The 19,371-nt window shown below is 46.5% G+C and overlaps 1 protein-coding gene across 3 annotated transcripts in view; it reads left to right on the top strand.

Moving 5' to 3' along the window:
* The window catches only part of LOC141072675 (ABC-type organic anion transporter ABCA8-like), a 189,320-nt gene that overhangs the window by 47,333 nt on the left and 122,616 nt on the right, over positions 1 to 19,371 (top strand). For all 3 annotated transcript variants that reach the window (XM_073559962.1, XM_073559961.1, XM_073559963.1), the window contains 4 exons: positions 7,279 to 7,417; positions 10,358 to 10,543; positions 10,984 to 11,131; positions 13,491 to 13,656. In XM_073559962.1, the coding sequence (XP_073416063.1) occupies positions 7,279 to 7,417; positions 10,358 to 10,543; positions 10,984 to 11,131; positions 13,491 to 13,656 (639 nt within the window). The remainder of the gene's footprint in view (positions 1 to 7,278; positions 7,418 to 10,357; positions 10,544 to 10,983; positions 11,132 to 13,490; positions 13,657 to 19,371) is intronic.

Raw genomic sequence — 19,371 nt, 5'->3', positions numbered from 1 at the left:
CAGTCTACCTCATCTCTCTCCGTGACTCCCGTTGTTCTCCCCTGGGTACCAGCTGCCTTGGTGATAGTCTCCCTCGGGCCTGCCCCTAACGCTCCCTGTATAGAGGGTGGTCCACCTGATCAGGTCGCCCGAGGGAGGTTCGTTGCCACGGTCCAGCGGGTCCACCCTTGGAAGTCCACTAGTCCTCACAGTACAGTCAGGCCATGGACCCAGCTTATACCTCAGTCTCCGTCCAAAAGAAACTGGTGTTCGTATGGGAAAACCAGACAAGGATCATCGCCTTTTTAAAGATCATGGAATCTCGTTTATCAGCATTACAACCCTCCGATCCGGGGAACGCGTCCCAGCTGGCTAGTCTCCAGCAGGAACTTGCCAAGCAACGCGACACCCAGGCCCACATCCTTAATTATATGGCCTCGGTGAATAATCGGCTTCTCTCCCTACAGTCTGTTGCCTCAACCCCCACCCAGGCTCTGGCTCCACACCCACCGCCCTGTTTGGCTAGACCTCCGCGGTATAGCGGAGATCCCAAATTCTGTATGGGGTTCCTAAATCACTGCCAATTGCACTTTGAATTATTGCCACAACAATACCCCACCGATCGGGCCAAGGTGGCCTTTGTGATGTCCCACTTGGAGGCCTCGGTGAACCCCATCTGGGAGTGAGACGATCCTTTGGTCTCACAGTTCCCCACCTTTCTTGAGACTTTTCGCAAAGTCTTCGACAAGCCCGAGCGCCTGGCCTCTACTCTCGAGTCCCTTTTTAATCTCCACCAGGACACTCCCTCTGTTGGCCAGTATGCCATTCGTTTCCGTACTTTGTCCTCTGAGCTGGGATGGAACAATGAAGCCCTGGTAGGAGCTTTTTGGCGGGGTTTGTCTGCCCGAATTAAGGATGAGCTGGCGGGTCGGGACACGCCAACGTCTCTAGAGGATCTTATTTCCCTGGCGACTCGCATTGACTTACTCTTCCAGGAACGTTCCCGTGAAGCTGCCTGGGAGAAGAGACTTCCCCGTCTATCTTCAGCCACACGTAGCCCTCCCCGTTCGCGACTCGCCTCTGTGGCCTCGGCACCAGAGCCCATGCTGGTAGATCGTCTCAAGCCAGCAGAGCAGCGCCGCAAAGAGAGAGTCGCACAGGGCCTCTGCTTCTATTGTGGCAGCGCCTGCCATCTTCTATGTTCCTGTCCAGAGAGGCTGGGAAACGCCTCCGCCTAGGACAGGTAAGAGAGGCCTCCCTAGATGTCAGTGATACCTCTCTACCCTTGACCCTCTCTGTCTTACTGAATCTGGGTTCTGGTCACTTCTCAGAGGTTGCCTATATTGATTCTGGGGCAGCAGGGAACTTCATTCAGCTCGAGGCGGTCAAGACTTCGGATCCCTGTCAGGTCCCTGGAGACTCCTCGGCGGATAGCTTTGGTTGACGGCAGGCCTTTGCGGTAGACTGTCACCCTGGTCACCGAGGAGGTGGAGCTACAGATCGGAGCCTTGCATCGGGAGAAGATAGCCTTCTACGTGCTGCCCTTGGTGTCCCATATGTTACTACTAGGTCTGCCTTGGTTAAGAGTCCACGAACCCATCCTTGATTGGCGATCGGGTGACATCCTACGTTGGGGTCAATCCTGCCAGACCAAGTGCCTGCTTCCCGTTCAGCTGTTACAGTCTTCTCTGCCCACCACAGTACCTGCAGATTTGCCTTCAGCTTACTGGTCCTTCGCGGACGTCTTCAATAAAAAGGAGGCGGAGAGCCTGCCCCCGCACCGTCCTTATGATTGCCCGATCGATCTCCTTCCAGGTTCTACTCCGTCCAGGGGCCAAATTTATCCGCTGAAGCTTCTCGAGTCCCAAGCCATGATCAAGTACGTCCAGGAAAATCTGGCCAAAGGTTTTATTTGGAAGTCTTCGTCTCCTGCAGGCGCGGGTTTCTTCTTTATTAAGAAGAAGGACGGATTTCTTCGTCCCTGCATCGACTACCGGGGTCTCAATGATATTTCTGTTAAGAACAAGTACCCTCTCCCTCTCATTCCAGAGCTATTCGACCGGCTGCGGGGAGCACAAATCTTCACAAAACTGGATCTCCGTGGAGCCTACAATCTAATCCGTATACGCCCCGGAGATGAGTGGAAGACTGCTTTTAACACCCGGGACGGACACTACGAGTATTTGGTTATGCCTTTTGGCCTGTGCAATGCCCCCGGAGTGTTCCAGGAATTTGTGAATGATGTTTTCCGAGATCTACTGTATTCCTGTGTGATGGTATACCTCGACGATACTATAGTTTTCTCTCCTGATCTGCCTACCCATAGAAAGAACGTCTGTCTAATACTGCTACACCTGAGGGAGAATTGCCTCTATGCTAAGCTCGAAAGATGCGCCTTTGAACAGTTATCTCCCGTTCTTAGGTTACATCATCTAGATGAGGGAAAGTGTTCGCCGTGCTCAATTGGCCGCGTCCACATGGTATCAAGGCAATTCAGTGATTTCTTGGTTTCGCAAATTACTACTGACAATTCATTCCTCACTTTTCTTCGTTGACCGGTCCTATCTCCTCTCTGATTCGCAAGGGGGCCAATCCTCATGTCTGGTCGTCGGAGGCCGAAAACGCCTTTTTGTCCCTGAAACAAGCCTTTGCCACAGCTCCCATACTCCATCGTCCAGAGGCTAACAAACCTTTCATTCTTGAGGTAGATGCCTCAGCCACCAGGGCCGGATCGGTACTTTCTCAGAGGTCTATGTTCGGGCAGCTTGTCACCTGCGTTTTTTTCTCAAAGTCCTTTTCCACCTCGGATTGGAACTATTCCATTGGTGACAGAGAGCTGATGGCCATCAAGTTGGCGTTGGAAGAGTGGAGGTACTTACTGGAGGGAGCCATACAACCTTTTAAGATCTTTACGGACCATAAAAACTTGGAATACATCCGATCGGCTTGGCAAGCTAGGTGGTCCCTGTTCTTTGCCCTATTTGATTTTGAGCTCCACTTAGGTCCCGGCAATAAAAACCTCATGGCTGATGCATTGTCCAGGTCCTTTTTGTCAGTTGATACACAGGAGGAACCCACGCACATCATGGACCCTTCCAAGGTCATTGGGTCGCCCCCGTCCCAGGGCTGTGGGGCACTCGGTACCGGGCCGGTGTCAGGGGGATGTGCTGCGGTGGCGGTGACCTGATCCGTGGCCCTGGGCGCCCAATAAAATGATGGTGTTTGTTATTACAGTTTATAGGAATAGTTTGTGACGCCACCTGTGGTGTTTGGCAAGTGTGATGTTAAGTCAACGCTGCGTGCAGATCCTCTGGGACTGATGGTGTGTGCAGCATAGATGGTAAAGCTCCCCACAGGTGGAGCTGTACTCCCAGGGCAGTGTAGATGTAGCTGGCACGGTGATGTAGCAGTGCCGGACACGTAGGGAATAGACAAGACACAGCGGTTGCAGTTTCTGTACCTTTACTTGGTATATGCAGTCCAGGGTCCTGATTACAGATGGTATTGGAGCAGGTTAGCCTAGAAGCAGATCAGGATTCTCTCTCAGCAGAAGGGCTGTGCAGTCTCCTTCCCTAGCACTTTGTAATGTGAAGCACTCCAGTACTTAGCTACTCTGAAATGCCTATCTTCAGATGTTCTCAGAACCTCACTTGCACGGCAGACAGCTGTAGCCTCTCTCGGGGACTCCTCTCTTGAGTCCTGGCTCTCTATCCAAGCTGCTGTTGTGCCCTCAAGCCTTAGATGGGAGCAGGGCATTTACAGCCTCCTACTTCTCTGGTATCTGTGGCAGGACCGTTAGTATCCATACCACCGTGGAGACCAGGCTCCAGTTCTTGCGCTCTTACAAACCAGACAGGCCCAAATGCATCTGCACTAATCCAGGGTGCAGCGGACCCAAGTAAAATGGCAGCTGCACAGGTGCATAAATACCAAATGAAACAGCCAGCCTACAATCAGGGATTGGCCGTGTGGTACACCAGTGCAGAAAAAATAATCCGCATGTGGCAGTGTTCACACAGGGAATGCAGGGCTTCTGGCTCACAACCTCTTAGTAATACCATATAGGAAGGCTGCCCAGTGCTAACTAGAATGCATCCCGTGTGAACAGAGGCCACAAGTTTGCAGAACCATTTGGGCCCAACTGCACCCTGGACAAAATATAAAAAGTGCACATCAAACATATCAATATATGTAAGGTATTGGTTGATATTAAGGCCTTAATACGGAAGCTGACAAACTGCGTCAAAGTTCCTAACACTTGTCAGTCCTTACTCTAACATGAAAACCTCAAAAAGAGGAAAAAAAAATCCTCCAAAAAATTCAGTTACAAATCAGACAGGCCCAAATGCATCTGCACTAATCAACTTTGACGCAGTTTGTCAGCTTCCGTATTAAGGCCTTAATATCAACCAATACCTTTCATAAATTGCTATGTTTTTTGTGCACTTTTTATATTTTTTCCAGGGTGCAGTTGGGCCCAAATGGTTCTGCAAACTTGTGGCCTCTGTTCACACGGGATGCATTCTAGTTGGCACTGGGCAGCCCCCCTATATGGTGTTACTAAGAGGTTGTGAGCCAGAAGCCCTGCATTCCCTGTGTGAACACTGCCACATGCGGATTATTTTTTCTGCACTGGTGTACCACACGGCCAATCCCTGATTGTAGGCTGGCTGTTTCATTTGGTATTTATACACCTGTGCAGCTGCCATTTTACTTGGGTCCACTGCACCCTGGATTAGTGCAGATGCATTTGGGCCTGTCTGGTTTGTAACTGAATTTTTTGGAGGATTTTTAATCCAGTTCTTGCGCTCTTGCAGTCAGGGAGCTCTCCACCCGGAGCTCAACCTCCACTTCTCTCCACACGTCTGCACACGTGGACCTCCTCACACTATCTGACCACTCCTTCCTCTTGGCCCTCAGAGGACACCCCTCCCCTCATTCCTGGTTCAGAGTTCCCCCTGGTGGCCTGGATTGGAGCTGTGTTGCATGTATAGGTAAACTGCTGGAGAGACCCATCACTGCTTCCAAGCCTGGCATTACCCTCCCCTAGAGGAAGGCAAAGCCAGTGTGGCGACCATACCCCTGGGGGCGCCACATCATCACGGTAGCACCCATCAGTCTAACGTCCCTACCTCCGGGTAAGACTTTTGTTCCCGTGAGCAACAGGAGGCGAGTCTTGCACTGGGGACATGCCTCCAAACTTGCAGGTCAAGTAGGTCTCAAGAAGACTCTCATCCTCGTGTCCCGCTACTACTGGTGGCCAAACCTCCTCCAAGACGTCCGAAGCTTTATAGCCTCCTGTCCGTCTTGTGCTAAGAACAAGGTCCCTAGGCAGCTTCCCTCAGGTCTTTTACACCCGCTTCCAGTCCCATCGGCTCCTTGGCAGTACATTGCTATGAACTTTATCACTGACCTGCCTCAGTCTTTGGGCTGCACCGTCATCCTCGTGGTCGTGGACAGATTCTCCAAGATGGCTCATTTCATCCCTCTTCCTGGTTTACCCTCGGCACCTGAGTTAGTGAAAGTTTTCGTCCACCATGTTTTTCGTATCCATGGCCTTCCTCAACATATTGTTTCGGACAGGGGAGTCCAATTCACCTCTCGGTTCTGGAGAGCTCTCTGTAAATTTATGAACGTCACGCTTGACTTCTCCTCTGCCTACCACCCGCAAACCAATGGTCAACTGGAGTGTACAAATCAGATTCTGGTAACTTATCTCCGCCATTTCTCTAACGCCCACCAGAACGACTGGACTGACTTACTCCCGTGGGCTGAATTCGCATACAACAATCATGCCAGCTTATCTTCTTCCAAGTCACCTTTCTTTATCGTCTATGGGCAACATCCTGGCATACCTCTGCCAGTTCCTCCTGTCTCGGGTGTGCCGGCAGCTGATCTTCTGTCCGGGGAGTTCTCCAGGATCTGGCAGGAGACCAAGACTGCTCTCGAACAAGTGCGTTACAGAATGAAAAAACACGTGGACAAGAGGTGCTTAGACCCTCCACTATATCATCCTGATGATAAGGTCTGGTTATCTTCTAAGTTCGTCCGCCTAAAGATCCCCTCACATAAACTGGGTCCCCGGTACATTGAACCCTTCAAGGTCTTGGCTTGCATCAATGATGTCTCCTACAAGTTGAGGCTACCCGCCTCACTTCGCATCCCCAATTCATTCCACGTTTCTCTCCTGAAACTAGTTGTCCTCAATCAGTTCCATGCCTCTACTGTTCTTTTACCTCAGACTATCTCTGCAGATGATATCTTTGAGGGTAAGGACATTCTCGCCATGAAAAAGCAAAAAGGCAAGACCTTTTTCCTAGTTGATTGGAAGGGTTTTGGCCCTGAGGAGAGATCTTGGGAGCCTCAGGAGAATATCCAGGCTCCTCGAATCCTGGCTAGATTTCTTTCCAGCCTTTGGAGGGGGGCATAAGGAGGGGTGTAATGTTAAACCACCGCCTCTCCCTGTCATGCCGCCTAACCCAGGTCCCGGCATACTTACCGGTCCTCGGCGTCCCGGCACGCTCCCGCTCAGGCTCCTGCTCCGGCTCCTGTTCCCCTTCGGGTGCGTACGCACACTGAGTTCAGCGGCCCACGCGCACACCGTTCCCTGTAATCTCTGCCGCTCCTTCCAGTCTGCTCTATGGTCTGGAGGACACTGGCCCGGAAGTCCACAGCGCACTTTGCTTATCAGGCCGCCTCTTCCTCCTGGCTGTGCCTGACTGTCATTTGTGCCCACAAGTGATTCTGGCCCCACGTCTCCCTGCACTCTCTGCCTTCCCTGCCGCAAGCCCTTGCCGCCTAGCCTCTGACCTTACATCCTCCGTTTTTGCTTTCTCCTAGTGCCAGCACACCTGTGTCTACAACCTGCCAATGTTTCCATGTCTCTACCATGTTTTCCAGCCAGTGTCTCCATCCTGCACATGTTCCCGTGTCTCTGCCATGCTTGTCTTCCAGTGTCTCAATTCCATCCGTGTTCCCGAGTCACAGCCGTCCCAGCCTGCATCTCAGTTCTGCCCGTGTTCCTGTGTCTCAGTCGTGTCAGTCCTACCGCCAGTCTGCCTTGTCTCTCGCTGTGACTCCCGTTGTTCTCCCCTGAGTACCAGCTGCCGTGGTGATAGTCTCCCTCGGGCCTGCCCCTAATGCTCCCTGTATGGGGGTGGTCCATCTGGTCAGCTCGACCGAGGGAGGTTCGTTGCCACGGTCCAGCGGGTCCACCCTTGGAAGTCCACTAGTCTTCACAGTAGGTTTCTTTAACATGGCAAGTGTTAGTTCATTGCATTTATTGCTCTTCACCTTTAGGTTATCCTGGGCTATAATGTACACCGGCTACCTGTTCATCATTGCCAATCTGATGACTCTGCTCACTCAAGATTTTCTGTTTTTGCAAAGCTCTTATGGCATCATCATGCTCTTGTTTTTCCTGTATGGTTTATCATCGGTAAGGTATTATTATTGTATTGCATTCTACTAATTATTATTTACTAGGGTCTGGAATAATGTGTACCTTCAGCAATGATTTAGGTCCACGATTCTGTGCTTAGCAGTTTCATAATTTACCTTTGGTAGGGTTTGGAGAATGTTTTTTTTCCTGATATATAGCTCCCCTGCACACAACCATAGAGGTAAATGATAAAGTTTAGATTAACGTCAGTCACCATTAGGGGGAGCTATATAGCTGTAATAATGACACCTTTTGCCGTACACTGTAATAATGCCCCTGCTTTGCCGCCATATAGTAATAGTGTCCTTGTTATGCTTTCACCATTGCAAAACGCCCATTGTGCCTTCATATAGTAATTGTGCCCCCTCTGTGCCTCCGTATGGTAACAATGCCCACCCCACTCTGTGACTCTACAAAGTAATAGGACTCCATCTGTGCCTACATATACTAATAGTGCCCCATCTGTGCCTCCATATACTAATAGTGTCCCCCTTTAGTAATAGTGCTCCCTCTGTCCCTCCATGTAGTAATAGTGCTCTATCTGTACCTTCATATAGTAACAGTGCCCCTCTGTGCCTCCATAGAGTAACAGTGCCCACTCTTTGACTCCATATAGAAAGTGCCCCATTTGTGCCTACATATAGTAATAGTGCCCATCTGTGCCTCCATATATTAATAGGGCCCCCTCTGTGCCTCCATGTAGTAATAGTACCCTGTCTGTGCCTCCATACAGTAATAGTGCCCCATCTGTGCCTCCATATAATAATAGTTCCCCCCTTTGTGTCTCCATATAGTAATAGTGCCCCCTTTGTGCTTCCATAAAAGTGCTTTTGTGCCTCCAGAGAACTGACCTCCTCTGTCTCTCCACATAGTAATAGTGCCCGTATTTGTGCCTTCATGTACTACTAGTGCCTCCTTTGTGCCTCCATATACACCTTGTGCAGAATTATTAGGCAAGTTGTATTTGATAGGATTCTTTTTATTATTGAATAACAACTATGTTCTCAATCAACCCAAAAGACTCATAGATATCAAAGCTTAATATTCTTGGAAGTTGGAGTGGGTTTTTTTTTAGATTTGGCTATTTTAGGAGGATATCTGTTTGTGCGGGTAACTATTACAGTGCAGAATTATTAGGCAACTTAATAAAAAACAAATATATACCCATCTCACTTGTTTATTTTCACCAGGTAAACCAATAGTGCAACACAAAATTTAGAAATAAACATTTCTGACATTCAAAAACAAAACAAAAAATTCAGTGACCAATATAGCCACCTTTCTTTACGATGGCACTCAAAAGCCTTCCATCCATAGATTCCGTCAGTTGTTTGATCTGTTTACGATCAACATTGCGTGCCGCAGCCACCACAGTCTCCCAGACACTGTTCGGAGAGGTGTACTGTTTTCACTCCCTGTAGATCTCACATTTTATGAGGGACCACAGGTTCTCTATGGGGTTCAGATCAGGTGAACAAGGGGACCATGTCATTATTTTTTCTTCTTTTAGACCTTTACTGGCCAGCCACGCTGTGGAGTATTTGGATGCATGTGATGGAGCATTGTCCTGCATGAAAATCATGTTTTTCTGGAACGATACCGACTTCTTCCTGTACCACTGCTTGAAGAGGGTGTTTTCCAGAAACTGCCAGTAGGTCTGGGAGTTGAGCTTCACTCCATCCTCAACCCGAAAAGGTCCCACAAAATCATCTTTGATGATACCAGCCCATACCAGTACCCCACCGTCACCTTGCTGGCATCTGAGTCGGAGTGGAGCTCTCTGCCCTTTACTGATCCAGCCTCGGGCCCATCCATCTGGCCAATCAAGAGTCTCTCTCATTTCATCAGTCCATAAAACCTTAGAAAAATCAGTTTTAACATATTTCTTGGCCCAGTCTTGACGTTATATCTTATGTTTCTTGTTGAAAGGTGGTCGTATTTCAGCCTTCCTTACCTTGGCTATGTCCCTGAGTATGGCACACCTTGAGCTTTTTGATACTCCAGTAACATTGCAGCTCTGAAATACGGCAAAACTGGTGGCAAATGGCATCTTGGGAGCTTCACGCTTGATTTTCCTCAATTCATGAGCAGTTATTTTGCGCCTTTTTTTTATCAACACGCTTCTTCCGAGCCTGTTGGATATTTGCCATGAAACGCTTGATTGTTCGGTGATCACGCTTCAAAAGTTTGGCAATTTCAAGACTGCTGCATCCCTCTGCAAGACATCTCACAATTTTTGACCTTTCAGAGTCCATCAAATCTCTCTTCTGATCCATTTCGCCAAAGGAAAGGAAGTTGCCTAATAATTAAGCACACCTTATATAGGGTTTTGATGTCTTTAGACCACACCCCTCCTCATTACAGAGATGCAATTCACCTGATTTAAATAATTGGCAGTTGGCTTTCAAGCCTATACAGCTTGGAGTAGGACAACATGTATAAAAAGGATGATGTGATCAAAATACTATTTTGCCTAATACTTCTGCACCCAGTGTAGTAATAGTGCCCCTCTGTGCCTCCGTATACTAATAGTGCCTCCTCTGTCCCTCCATGTAGTAATGGTGCCTTTCTCTGTGCCTCTTCATAGTAATAGCGGCCTTCTGTACCCCGGAAATAAAATCAAAGAAAATAATTACTTTCCCCACTATTCTCCCTTGATAAATGGTGAATGCCTCTTCATCCTTTCTGCAGTCTGTGTGTTGGTGTAGGCGGCATGAAGAAGTGACCTCATTGCACTGCGTGATGGCCCCCATGTGATCCTGATGTCTCTCTACTCTACCACAGTTTTTAACAATATCCAGATACAGAGAACCCAGTGCAGCCCACCACCAGCACTGGGTCAAATAGGATTTGCCAGAATTGCCAGATGGACAGTCCAGCCCTTAAATGTATACTGACATAGCTTATGTCACTGACAGTATTTTTGTTTTTGCACAGATGTGTTTCACCTTCATGCTGATCGTTCTTATCAGGAGTCCTCGAGCTACGGCTATCGCAGGATTCTTCATCACCTTCCTCCAATCTATCCTCAGCCTCCTCCTTCTAATGAAAGATCTCCCCAAATCTATGGAGGTGCTCCTAAGCATATTCCCAACTTTTGCCTTCTCAGTTGGAATTTCACAGGTAAACTACGCAGACCCTCAGATTAGTTTCCTATATTATCATTTGTATTAAATACTGACTTCACATGATTGCTGGTAGCAAAGCATTCATTAAGGGCACTCAAGACCTGTATGAGAAGTAAGTGATAGGATGAGTGACATAATTTCTAAATGATATCTACTTGTATGATAACTATGTTATGTAAAAATAAACGAGTGGGGTTCCCTAAAAAGTGTGTAATACTTCATTTCTCCTGGGGTGGTGCTGTAGGGATATTGTACACTTTGAGCTGAATTAATCACAGATCACAGCTGATTTCAGGAGATTTAAGTAATAAAATTGTAGCTGACTTCTTCTACCATTAGGGGGAATTCACCATAATCAGATTTACACCACTGATGTTCAGCCCGCTCCTGAGTTGCCCCTTTTCATTCTCTGTTCTGGATTTTGCTTTTTTTCAGACTGTATATTTGGAACATGATTTTCGAGGTGTCCACTTCTCCAACATGATGGACGATTCCTCTCACATCCTGTTTAGCTACATCGTTCTCATCGTGGACGCCTTTTTCTACATGATGATGACGCTGTATTTCGAGAAGATTTTGGCTGGTAAATAATGTGATGTGTACATGGGACGATTTACACAGATAGCAGAGCATTAGAGGGGTATTCCTATGTCATTTACAGCCACAAGAAAAGATTGACCCCTAAAAATTTACTTTTATTTATTTTCCTAAAAGCATTAAGGACTAATAACCCACAGCACATATACAGACAAACTGGGGTGTTTGAGCGGTGTCTGGGATCACGCAAATATTTTCAGGAGGTAAATATGTAGACCTATTAGGTCCCTACCTCTCCCTAGATTCTCTTCCTTCCTTACAGCAGAGGTTGGCACCCCAATTCGTACTCCGTGGTGCCCCCGCTCAACGTCGGTGCCCCTACTCACCCTATTACACCTTACCTCAAATTGTAGACACAAAACAAAGTGGGAAAAACATTGAAATGTATGTGCATCAAGGTCCCCAACTAAGTCTATTGGGTATCCTTCAAAGAACAACCTGGTTCCATAAGAAACTCGACAATGTAGACAAATTCCATATATAGATGGAAATGCCTGAGATACAGTGTATACTGTAGATGTATAATATTTTCACTGTATGTGGTAAGAGATCTGAGCCCTCTGTTTAGTAGTGGAAAACAAGAGGATCACCAATGTATACTGTCCCTCCTATTATGGATCCTAAACATAGAATACATAAAAATATTTGTTCCTGTATTGTACACCACCATTAGGGGGTATTATTGATATCAAAATGTGGCAAAGGCATACAGATGTAAGCATGACATCACTATATCCACTAATTTGTAAGCTCTCAGGTATCGTCCCTCTACCGAAGAACCATCAATATGGTATCAGAAAAGCAACCATCAGTATGGTGTCAGGAAAGTATAGACATTAATCATTAGTGATCCCTAGTTCAGAATTCCACCATCCAATATGGTATCAGAAATTTCCACCATCCAATATGGTAACAGACATTTCCACCATGCTGTATGGTATCAGACATTACCACCATCCAATCTTTGCTTAAGGTAACCATATACAAAGGCACCTCGCTGATTTGGGCGGCAGGACTGGTCTTCCAGAGGCTTGGTGACTATTTCCACAATGGCAGATGTTGAGGAAATGGAGGATTGGGCATGTTGTATTTGAGCATGCCCAATGTTTCATTCTTGGAAAGATGAATTTCCACAAGTAGCGGATGACTGCCATTAAGAACTCGATTGCTCGACTGAGCTGAGTGTGCATGGAAGATGTGAGTAATAGCTAATGATGACAATTAAAATTATAAGGTCACCTTGACACTTCCCATAGATGTGAGGTGTCAGCACATTACTGGTCCATCAGCTTATTTTATAACATAAACCAAAAATTACAATGCACCTGCGCTGGCTGACTATATCCTGCAATGATCACCAGAGTGGGTCATAAATGAATAATGTACTTACTTCCCATGAGCTGAGGGGCTGCAGATAAATCCAGCATATGCCATGTGAAAAAATGGCTGTGCCCCAATGAAGACCGGAGACGCAGCACCTAGGAGGCGTCCCTCCTGTAAACGATGGTGCAGGAGCGTCCCTACAGCTGACGGCCGCTGGACACGCTGAAAAGATGGCGGCGCACTCCGGCCGAGAGGCGCCGCCGGCGTGCAGCGGCAAGGGGGAGGAGATCAGGTGACGTCACCGGGGATAGAAGGACGGGGGCGCGTACAGGCCAAACTAGAAGCCAACGCGTTTCTAAGGTCTACGGACCTTCTTCATCAGGGCTCATTAAGAAGCCCTGATGAAGAAGGTCCGTAGACCTTAGAAACGCGTTGGCTTCTAGTTTGGCCTGTACGCGCCCCCGTCCTTCTATCCCCGGTGACGTCACCTGATCTCCTCCCCCTTGCCGCTGCACGCCGGCGGCGCCTCTCGGCCGGAGTGCGCCGCCATCTTTTCAGCGTGTCCAGCGGCCGTCAGCTGTAGGGACGCTCCTGCACCATCGTTTACAGGAGGGACGCCTCCTAGGTGCTGCGTCTCCGGTCTCCATTGGGGCACAGCCATTTTTTCACATGGCATATGCTGGATTTATCTGCAGCCCCTCAGCTCATGGGAAGTAAGTACATTATTCATTTATGACCCACTCTGGTGATCATTGCAGGATATAGTCAGCCAGCGCAGGTGCATTGTAATTTTTGGTTTTTGTTATTCACTTTTTCTTGGGTGTGCACAGACCCGGGGTATTCACCAGCAGCGGCTGTTTTGCACATATCCATCATTACTTGGTAGCGCCGGTGTATATTTGTTATTTTTATTTTATAACATGTATAAATCTCAGCTGATCCTCCAAAATGTGTATGTACCGTATACGACGTGTGGTCCTCTCTTTACATATAAATACTGACATCAGTATCATTACCACTAGATAAACATGGCAGGAGGGATGAGCCTTTGTTCTTCCTGAGATCTTCAATCTGGTCAAAACGGAACCCGACCCCTCTAAAGACAGAGGAGGATGGAGGCAACGATATGCCGGCAGGAGAATACGTAGAAAAAGTCTCTGCAGAATTACTGGGCAAAGAAGCTGTAAGGTAAAGACGGCGAGGCTCTTTCAAGCTACTTCACTGAATCCTGCATGTGTCCTACCTATGTTATTCATGTTAGCAGCATATATAATGGTATATAGTTATTTCAACTTACACTGCTGGTCCCCTTATGCTATGAAGGCAAGTAACTTTTCAAAGTGTTTTATGATCCTTATAGGCCTGGACACTTTTTTATCTGCTCACTACATTTATTGTGTTCTGCTGTCTCAACTTTGATTGCTCTTGAGTGAAAAAAAAAAATAAGAGATCTTAGAACTGGCCTCCTATATATTCAGACATAGCCTGGGGAAGCATTTATGCAGGGGGGCATTTATGTACATTTAATCAAAGTACATTTATCAAAGTACGGGCAGTTATAACATGGCAGTTAGACAGGGCAGGATACAGGTAAGACAAATGAATAAATCTGTTCCCTGTACAATTGGATTACCACAAATATATACCATATGCATTTGTATAGTTTATATCCTGGTTGCTGCATTCACTCACATCCACCACTCTTGCATTAACTCTTTAAATTCCATCCATATCTGCCCCTCTGTCCTTTCCTCTCCTATGTATAGCGCTCACACTCTTTTCACATTTCTAAACAGCACAGATCCATTCAATCGCACCATCCAACACCCGAGACGCTCACACAAATTACTTAACCATCTGCTCACTCTTTCTATCCTCCTCCTAGTCGCAGGGGACATCTCTCCCAGCTCGTGCCCGTCATGTTATAGTAAGTCGAACCCCTCAACTACTACACTCTGAAACCCCTCTAATCTTATTAATATTCCATGCTTGCCTTCTATCTCTTTTAATTGTGCCCTTTGGAATTCTTGCTCAGTGTGTAATAAACTCTCCTTCATCCATGACTTCTTCCTTTCTGATTCGCTTAACTTTCTGGCTCTTACCAAAACCTGGGTCCAGCATTCAGACACCACCGCTGCTGCTGCGCTTTCATATGGTGGACTACACTTCTCTCATACCCCAAGATCGGACAACAGAGCAGGTAGAGGCGTCGGTCTGCTCCTATCACCCAAATGTACCTTTCAGGTTATCCCTCAAGTATCCTCACTTGTCTTCCCTTCTTTCGAGGTCTATGCTGTCAGACTCTACGTCCCCTTCTCCATGCGAGTGGTGGTGGTGTATCGTCCTCTGGGCCCCTCCCATCAGTGTCTGGATCACTTTGCCACCTGGCTTCCACACTATCTCTCCTATGACATCCCCAAACTCATCATGGGAGACTTCAACATCCCCATTGCTCTTCCCCTCTCACCATCTGCATCTCACCTTTTATCTCTAACCTCCTCTTTCGGCCTCTCGCAGCATACTAACTCCCCCACGCATGAAGATGGAAACTCCCTCGACTTGGTCTTCTCCCGTCTTTGCTCAGTGGACGATTTCACAAACTCCCCTCTCCCGCTGACTGACCACAACCTTCTATCATTCTCTATCAAGAACTGCCATCCTGCCCAGGTCACCCCCACTTTCCACACTTTTAGAAACATACAGGCCATTAACACCCAAAAACTTAGGGGCCAACGATGACTGCAAGTTCTTCCTATCTCCTCCCTCTCATGTCCTGATTCTTCATTGAAGCATTACAGTGAAACACTTCAAAGTGCCCTGGATGAAACTGCACCTCCTATACATAGAACAATGAGGCACAGATGGCGACAACCCTAGCACACGCTGCAAACACACTTCCTACAGCGGTGTTCCAGGTGCGCCGAATGTCTGTGGAGAGAATCCAATCTACCACACTGGCCATCATCTCTCAAAACAAACCTATTTCAATACCCTCATCACCTCACTATCCAATAACCCGAAATGTCTCTTTGATACTTTTCATTCCCTACTCAACCCAAGAGTGCAGGCCCCAACCATGGATTTCCACGCTGACGATCTGGCTAATTATTTCAAAGAAAAAATTGACCAAATCTGACAGGAAATTATCTCCCAATCCCCTCATACCATGCACTGTCCTCCCTCCCCCACTGCATCTAGCCCACTCTCTGATTTTGAACCAGTAACAGAAGAAGAAATCAGGCTCCTTGCATCTTCTCGCCCTACCACTGGCACCAGTGACCCCATTCCATCACATCTCCTCCAGTCCCTTTCCCCTGCTGTCACCACTCACCTAACAAAAATATTTAACCTCTCTCTCTTCCGGTATCTTTCCTTCCTCAGTTAAGCATGCCATCATACAGCCATTACTTAAAAAAACAGCCCTCGACCAAAACTGTTCCGCTAACTATAGAGCTGTCTCTAATCTTCCCTTCATCTCTAAACTCCTGGAACGCCAGGTTCACGTCCGACTTATCCGCGATCTCTCAGATAACTCTCTCCCTGACCCTCTGCAATCCGGTTTCCGCTCTCTTCACTCTTCTGAAGCTGCCCTCACTAAAGTCTTAACACCAGAAGCACCAAAAATAACCCCTAAAATTTAGCTTTTAATTCAATGACTAAAAACATTAGTGAAAATGACTAAAAGAAGGAGTAGTAGAGGACAAAAAATGAAGGGAAAAAACTGTTTTAGTTCTCTTCAGTTATCACATAATGGGCCACCGGCTAAATTGCCCTAGTCAGCCCTAGTTTCACCCTTCCTAGCCGCGGAGGTTGGCACCCTAGTTGTAGACGATATGGCGCCCCCGCTCAACGTCGGTATCCCTAATGACCCCTACGTCTCCCTACATATACAAAAAGGGACACAAAAAAGGAACACACACACACACTTATAATACCGAAAAAATATATAAAGAGACATGAATGGTCTCATAGATAATAGTAAATTACTATGAACTTATCTCGTAGTATTTCTAATTGTATGAGAACCCCAAAAGGAACTTATCTCCGAGTCAAAAAAATGATAAATGGGGTTAATATCCGGCAGCTTAGAGAAGGACTTATCTCGTAGTCACAAAAATGCTAATAAGCTGCAAATGGCAGACCCAATTACCAGATAGCAAAATTATTAAAAAACGGCTACAAGAAAATTCAATGAAAAGCACATATACTGATATATTTGTCCGGAACCCCGGACACACATTGGAAAGTAGTACAAAAATTGTACATTAGAGGCAGTGAAAAAGCAGCCTATGTAGCACATACGGCGGCCGTTACCTTGCAAGTGAGGGTAAAAATCACCCTAATTCACAGGAATACAATATTCAGCTCAAATCCAATATCGATGCATAGAGCAAAACACACCAAAATGTGCTACCTTACAAAAATCGTATATAAAAAAATAAGGCTACCATATTCATCTCTGATTATACAGCGTGGTACACCAATATTCAAGTAGCAATGCATACAGAGTCACATAGCATAATTGCTCAGTAGATTAAATCTGAATAGATAGTACCACCGAGGGATCTGCCAAAAATAATGTACAACATTATACTTATCAGCCACTTGATGCATATGGAAACCCGACGCGTTTCCCCCTCTTAATCCGCTGAGGGTTCATCAGGGGTCAAAAAGTGGGGTCTCATTACCCCTGGCCGAGAGAGCAATACAGTGTGCGGCTTTACTCCAAGCGCGTTCACCGCCATTGTTTAAAGATTCCGCGCCGATATAGAACGCCCACTTCCGGTTACCACAATCCAAGATGGAGGTCTAAACCGGAAGGGATCATATTGAGGAAGGACAATACTCAAACATGCGGTGCAGCAGCCACCTGGATGACGTAGACGCCGCGCACCTTACTAAAAAGCACTGATAGAAACAGGAATTCACAAACTGGTGCCTGAAACGAAATGATTAAATAGGGTAATACGTCCTTCTCAATAGAAATGCCATATCTCGCAGATAATATGCGGCCGATCAATTCAACAGCTTCATTGTTCAGAACACCCAAAACTTCAAAAAAATAGATGACAACAGTCCTCAAAGGCATGGAGTGGAATAATTGTATCCTTAAGTAGAATAAATAAAAAATAGAATGAAAAAATACCAATAGTAATAATATACCGACCAAATTATCAAAAACACTATAAAGGGCTGGCTGGGAAAATGTGAAACACACTGATAGATAACTACTAAAATTTAGCTGTTCATTAAGGCCTTTTGGACTCTGTGATTCAAGCCAAAAAATCCAGCGTGTCTCACGCTGTAGGATTCTATTATCCCAATCTCCCTGTCTGACTGCGGGCTGCACTCTCTCTATAACACGAAAATTGATATGTCTATCATCACCTCCATGCACCATATTGACATGACGGGCTAAAGGGGTATCTCTTTTGTGTCTAATGTCCCCCAAATGTTCGCCTATGCGGACACGTAATTCACGCTTTGTTTTGCCAACATAGTCAAGGGGGCAGGTACAAGTACACAGATAAACAACTCCGGTGGTTTTACAATTTGCAAAGCTTTTCATTTCATAAATCCTCTTAGTATAGGCACTGCAAAAAGTATGGGATACACAGATATATTTGCAAAAGCTGCAGTGTCCACACCTAAAAGTCCCTATTGCTCTATTCCGCAGCCACGTTTCCTCTCTCTTCTGAGGTTCCAAGTGGCTGCCTACCACCCGATCCCTTATTGACTTACCCTTCCTAAATGTAACTGATGGACCCTGAGTGATACAATCACATATGTCATTATCCATTTTCAGGATAGACCAATACTTCTCCAGAATGTTCATAACTTTACCGGATTGGTCATCGAAGGTCCCTATCAATCTAGTAATTGTATTAGAGTCCTCACTAAAGTCTCTAATGATCTTCTAACAGCTAAATCTAATGGTCTGTACTCCATGCTAATTCTCTTGGATCTCTCTGCAGCATTCAACACTGTGGAACATCAGCTCCTTCTCACTATGCTCCATTCCATCAGCCTCAAGGAGACCGTTCTCTCCCGGTTCTCCTCCTATCTCTCTGACCGCTCCTTTACTGTATCTTTTGATGGCTGCTCCTCCTCTCATCTTCCCCTTACTGTTGGGGTTCCTCCAAGGATTGGTTCTATGCCCCCTCCTCTTCTCTTTGTACACTGCCCCTATTGGTCAAGCAATCAGTAGATTTGGGTTCCAGTACCATCTCTATGCTGATGACACCCAATTATACACTTCTTCTCCTGATATCACACCTGCCTTTTTGGAAAACACCAGTAATTGTCTTACCGCTGTCTCTAATATCATGTCCTCCCTCTATCTGAAACTGAACCTGCCAAAAACTGAACTCCTCATGTGTCCTCCCTCTACTAACCTACCTATGCCCGACATTGCCATTTCCGTGTGTGGTTCCACCATTACTCCCCAGCAAAATGCCTGCTGTCATGGGGTCATACTTGATTCCGAGCTTTCATTCACCCCCCACATCCGATCACTGGCTCTGTCTTGTTATCTGCACCTCAAAAACATTTCTAGAATTCAACCCTTTCTTATTTTCGACTCTGCAAAAACTCTTACTGTTTCTCTTATTATTATTATTATTATTATTATTATTATTATTATTATTATTATTTATTGTTATAGCGCCATTTATTCCATGGCGCTTTACATGTGAGGGGGGTATACATAAAAACAAGTACAATAATCTTAAACAATACAAGTCATAACTGGTACAGGAGGAGAGAGGACCCTGCCCGCGAGGGCTCACAATCTTCAAGGGATGGGTGATAATACAGTAGGCGAGGGTAGAGCTGGTCGTGCAGCGGTTTGGTCGATCGGTGGTTACTGCAGGTTATAGGCTTGTCGGAAGAGGTGGGTCTTCA

Source organism: Dendrobates tinctorius, unplaced genomic scaffold (assembly GCF_039654945.1).
Source record: "Dendrobates tinctorius isolate UK_male_01 unplaced genomic scaffold, ASM3965494v1 ptg000014l, whole genome shotgun sequence".
In the NCBI taxonomy this organism is placed as follows: Eukaryota; Metazoa; Chordata; class Amphibia; order Anura; family Dendrobatidae; genus Dendrobates; species Dendrobates tinctorius.
Note: the sequence above shows the minus strand (reverse complement) of the source record. Positions and strands in the feature narration are given on the sequence as shown.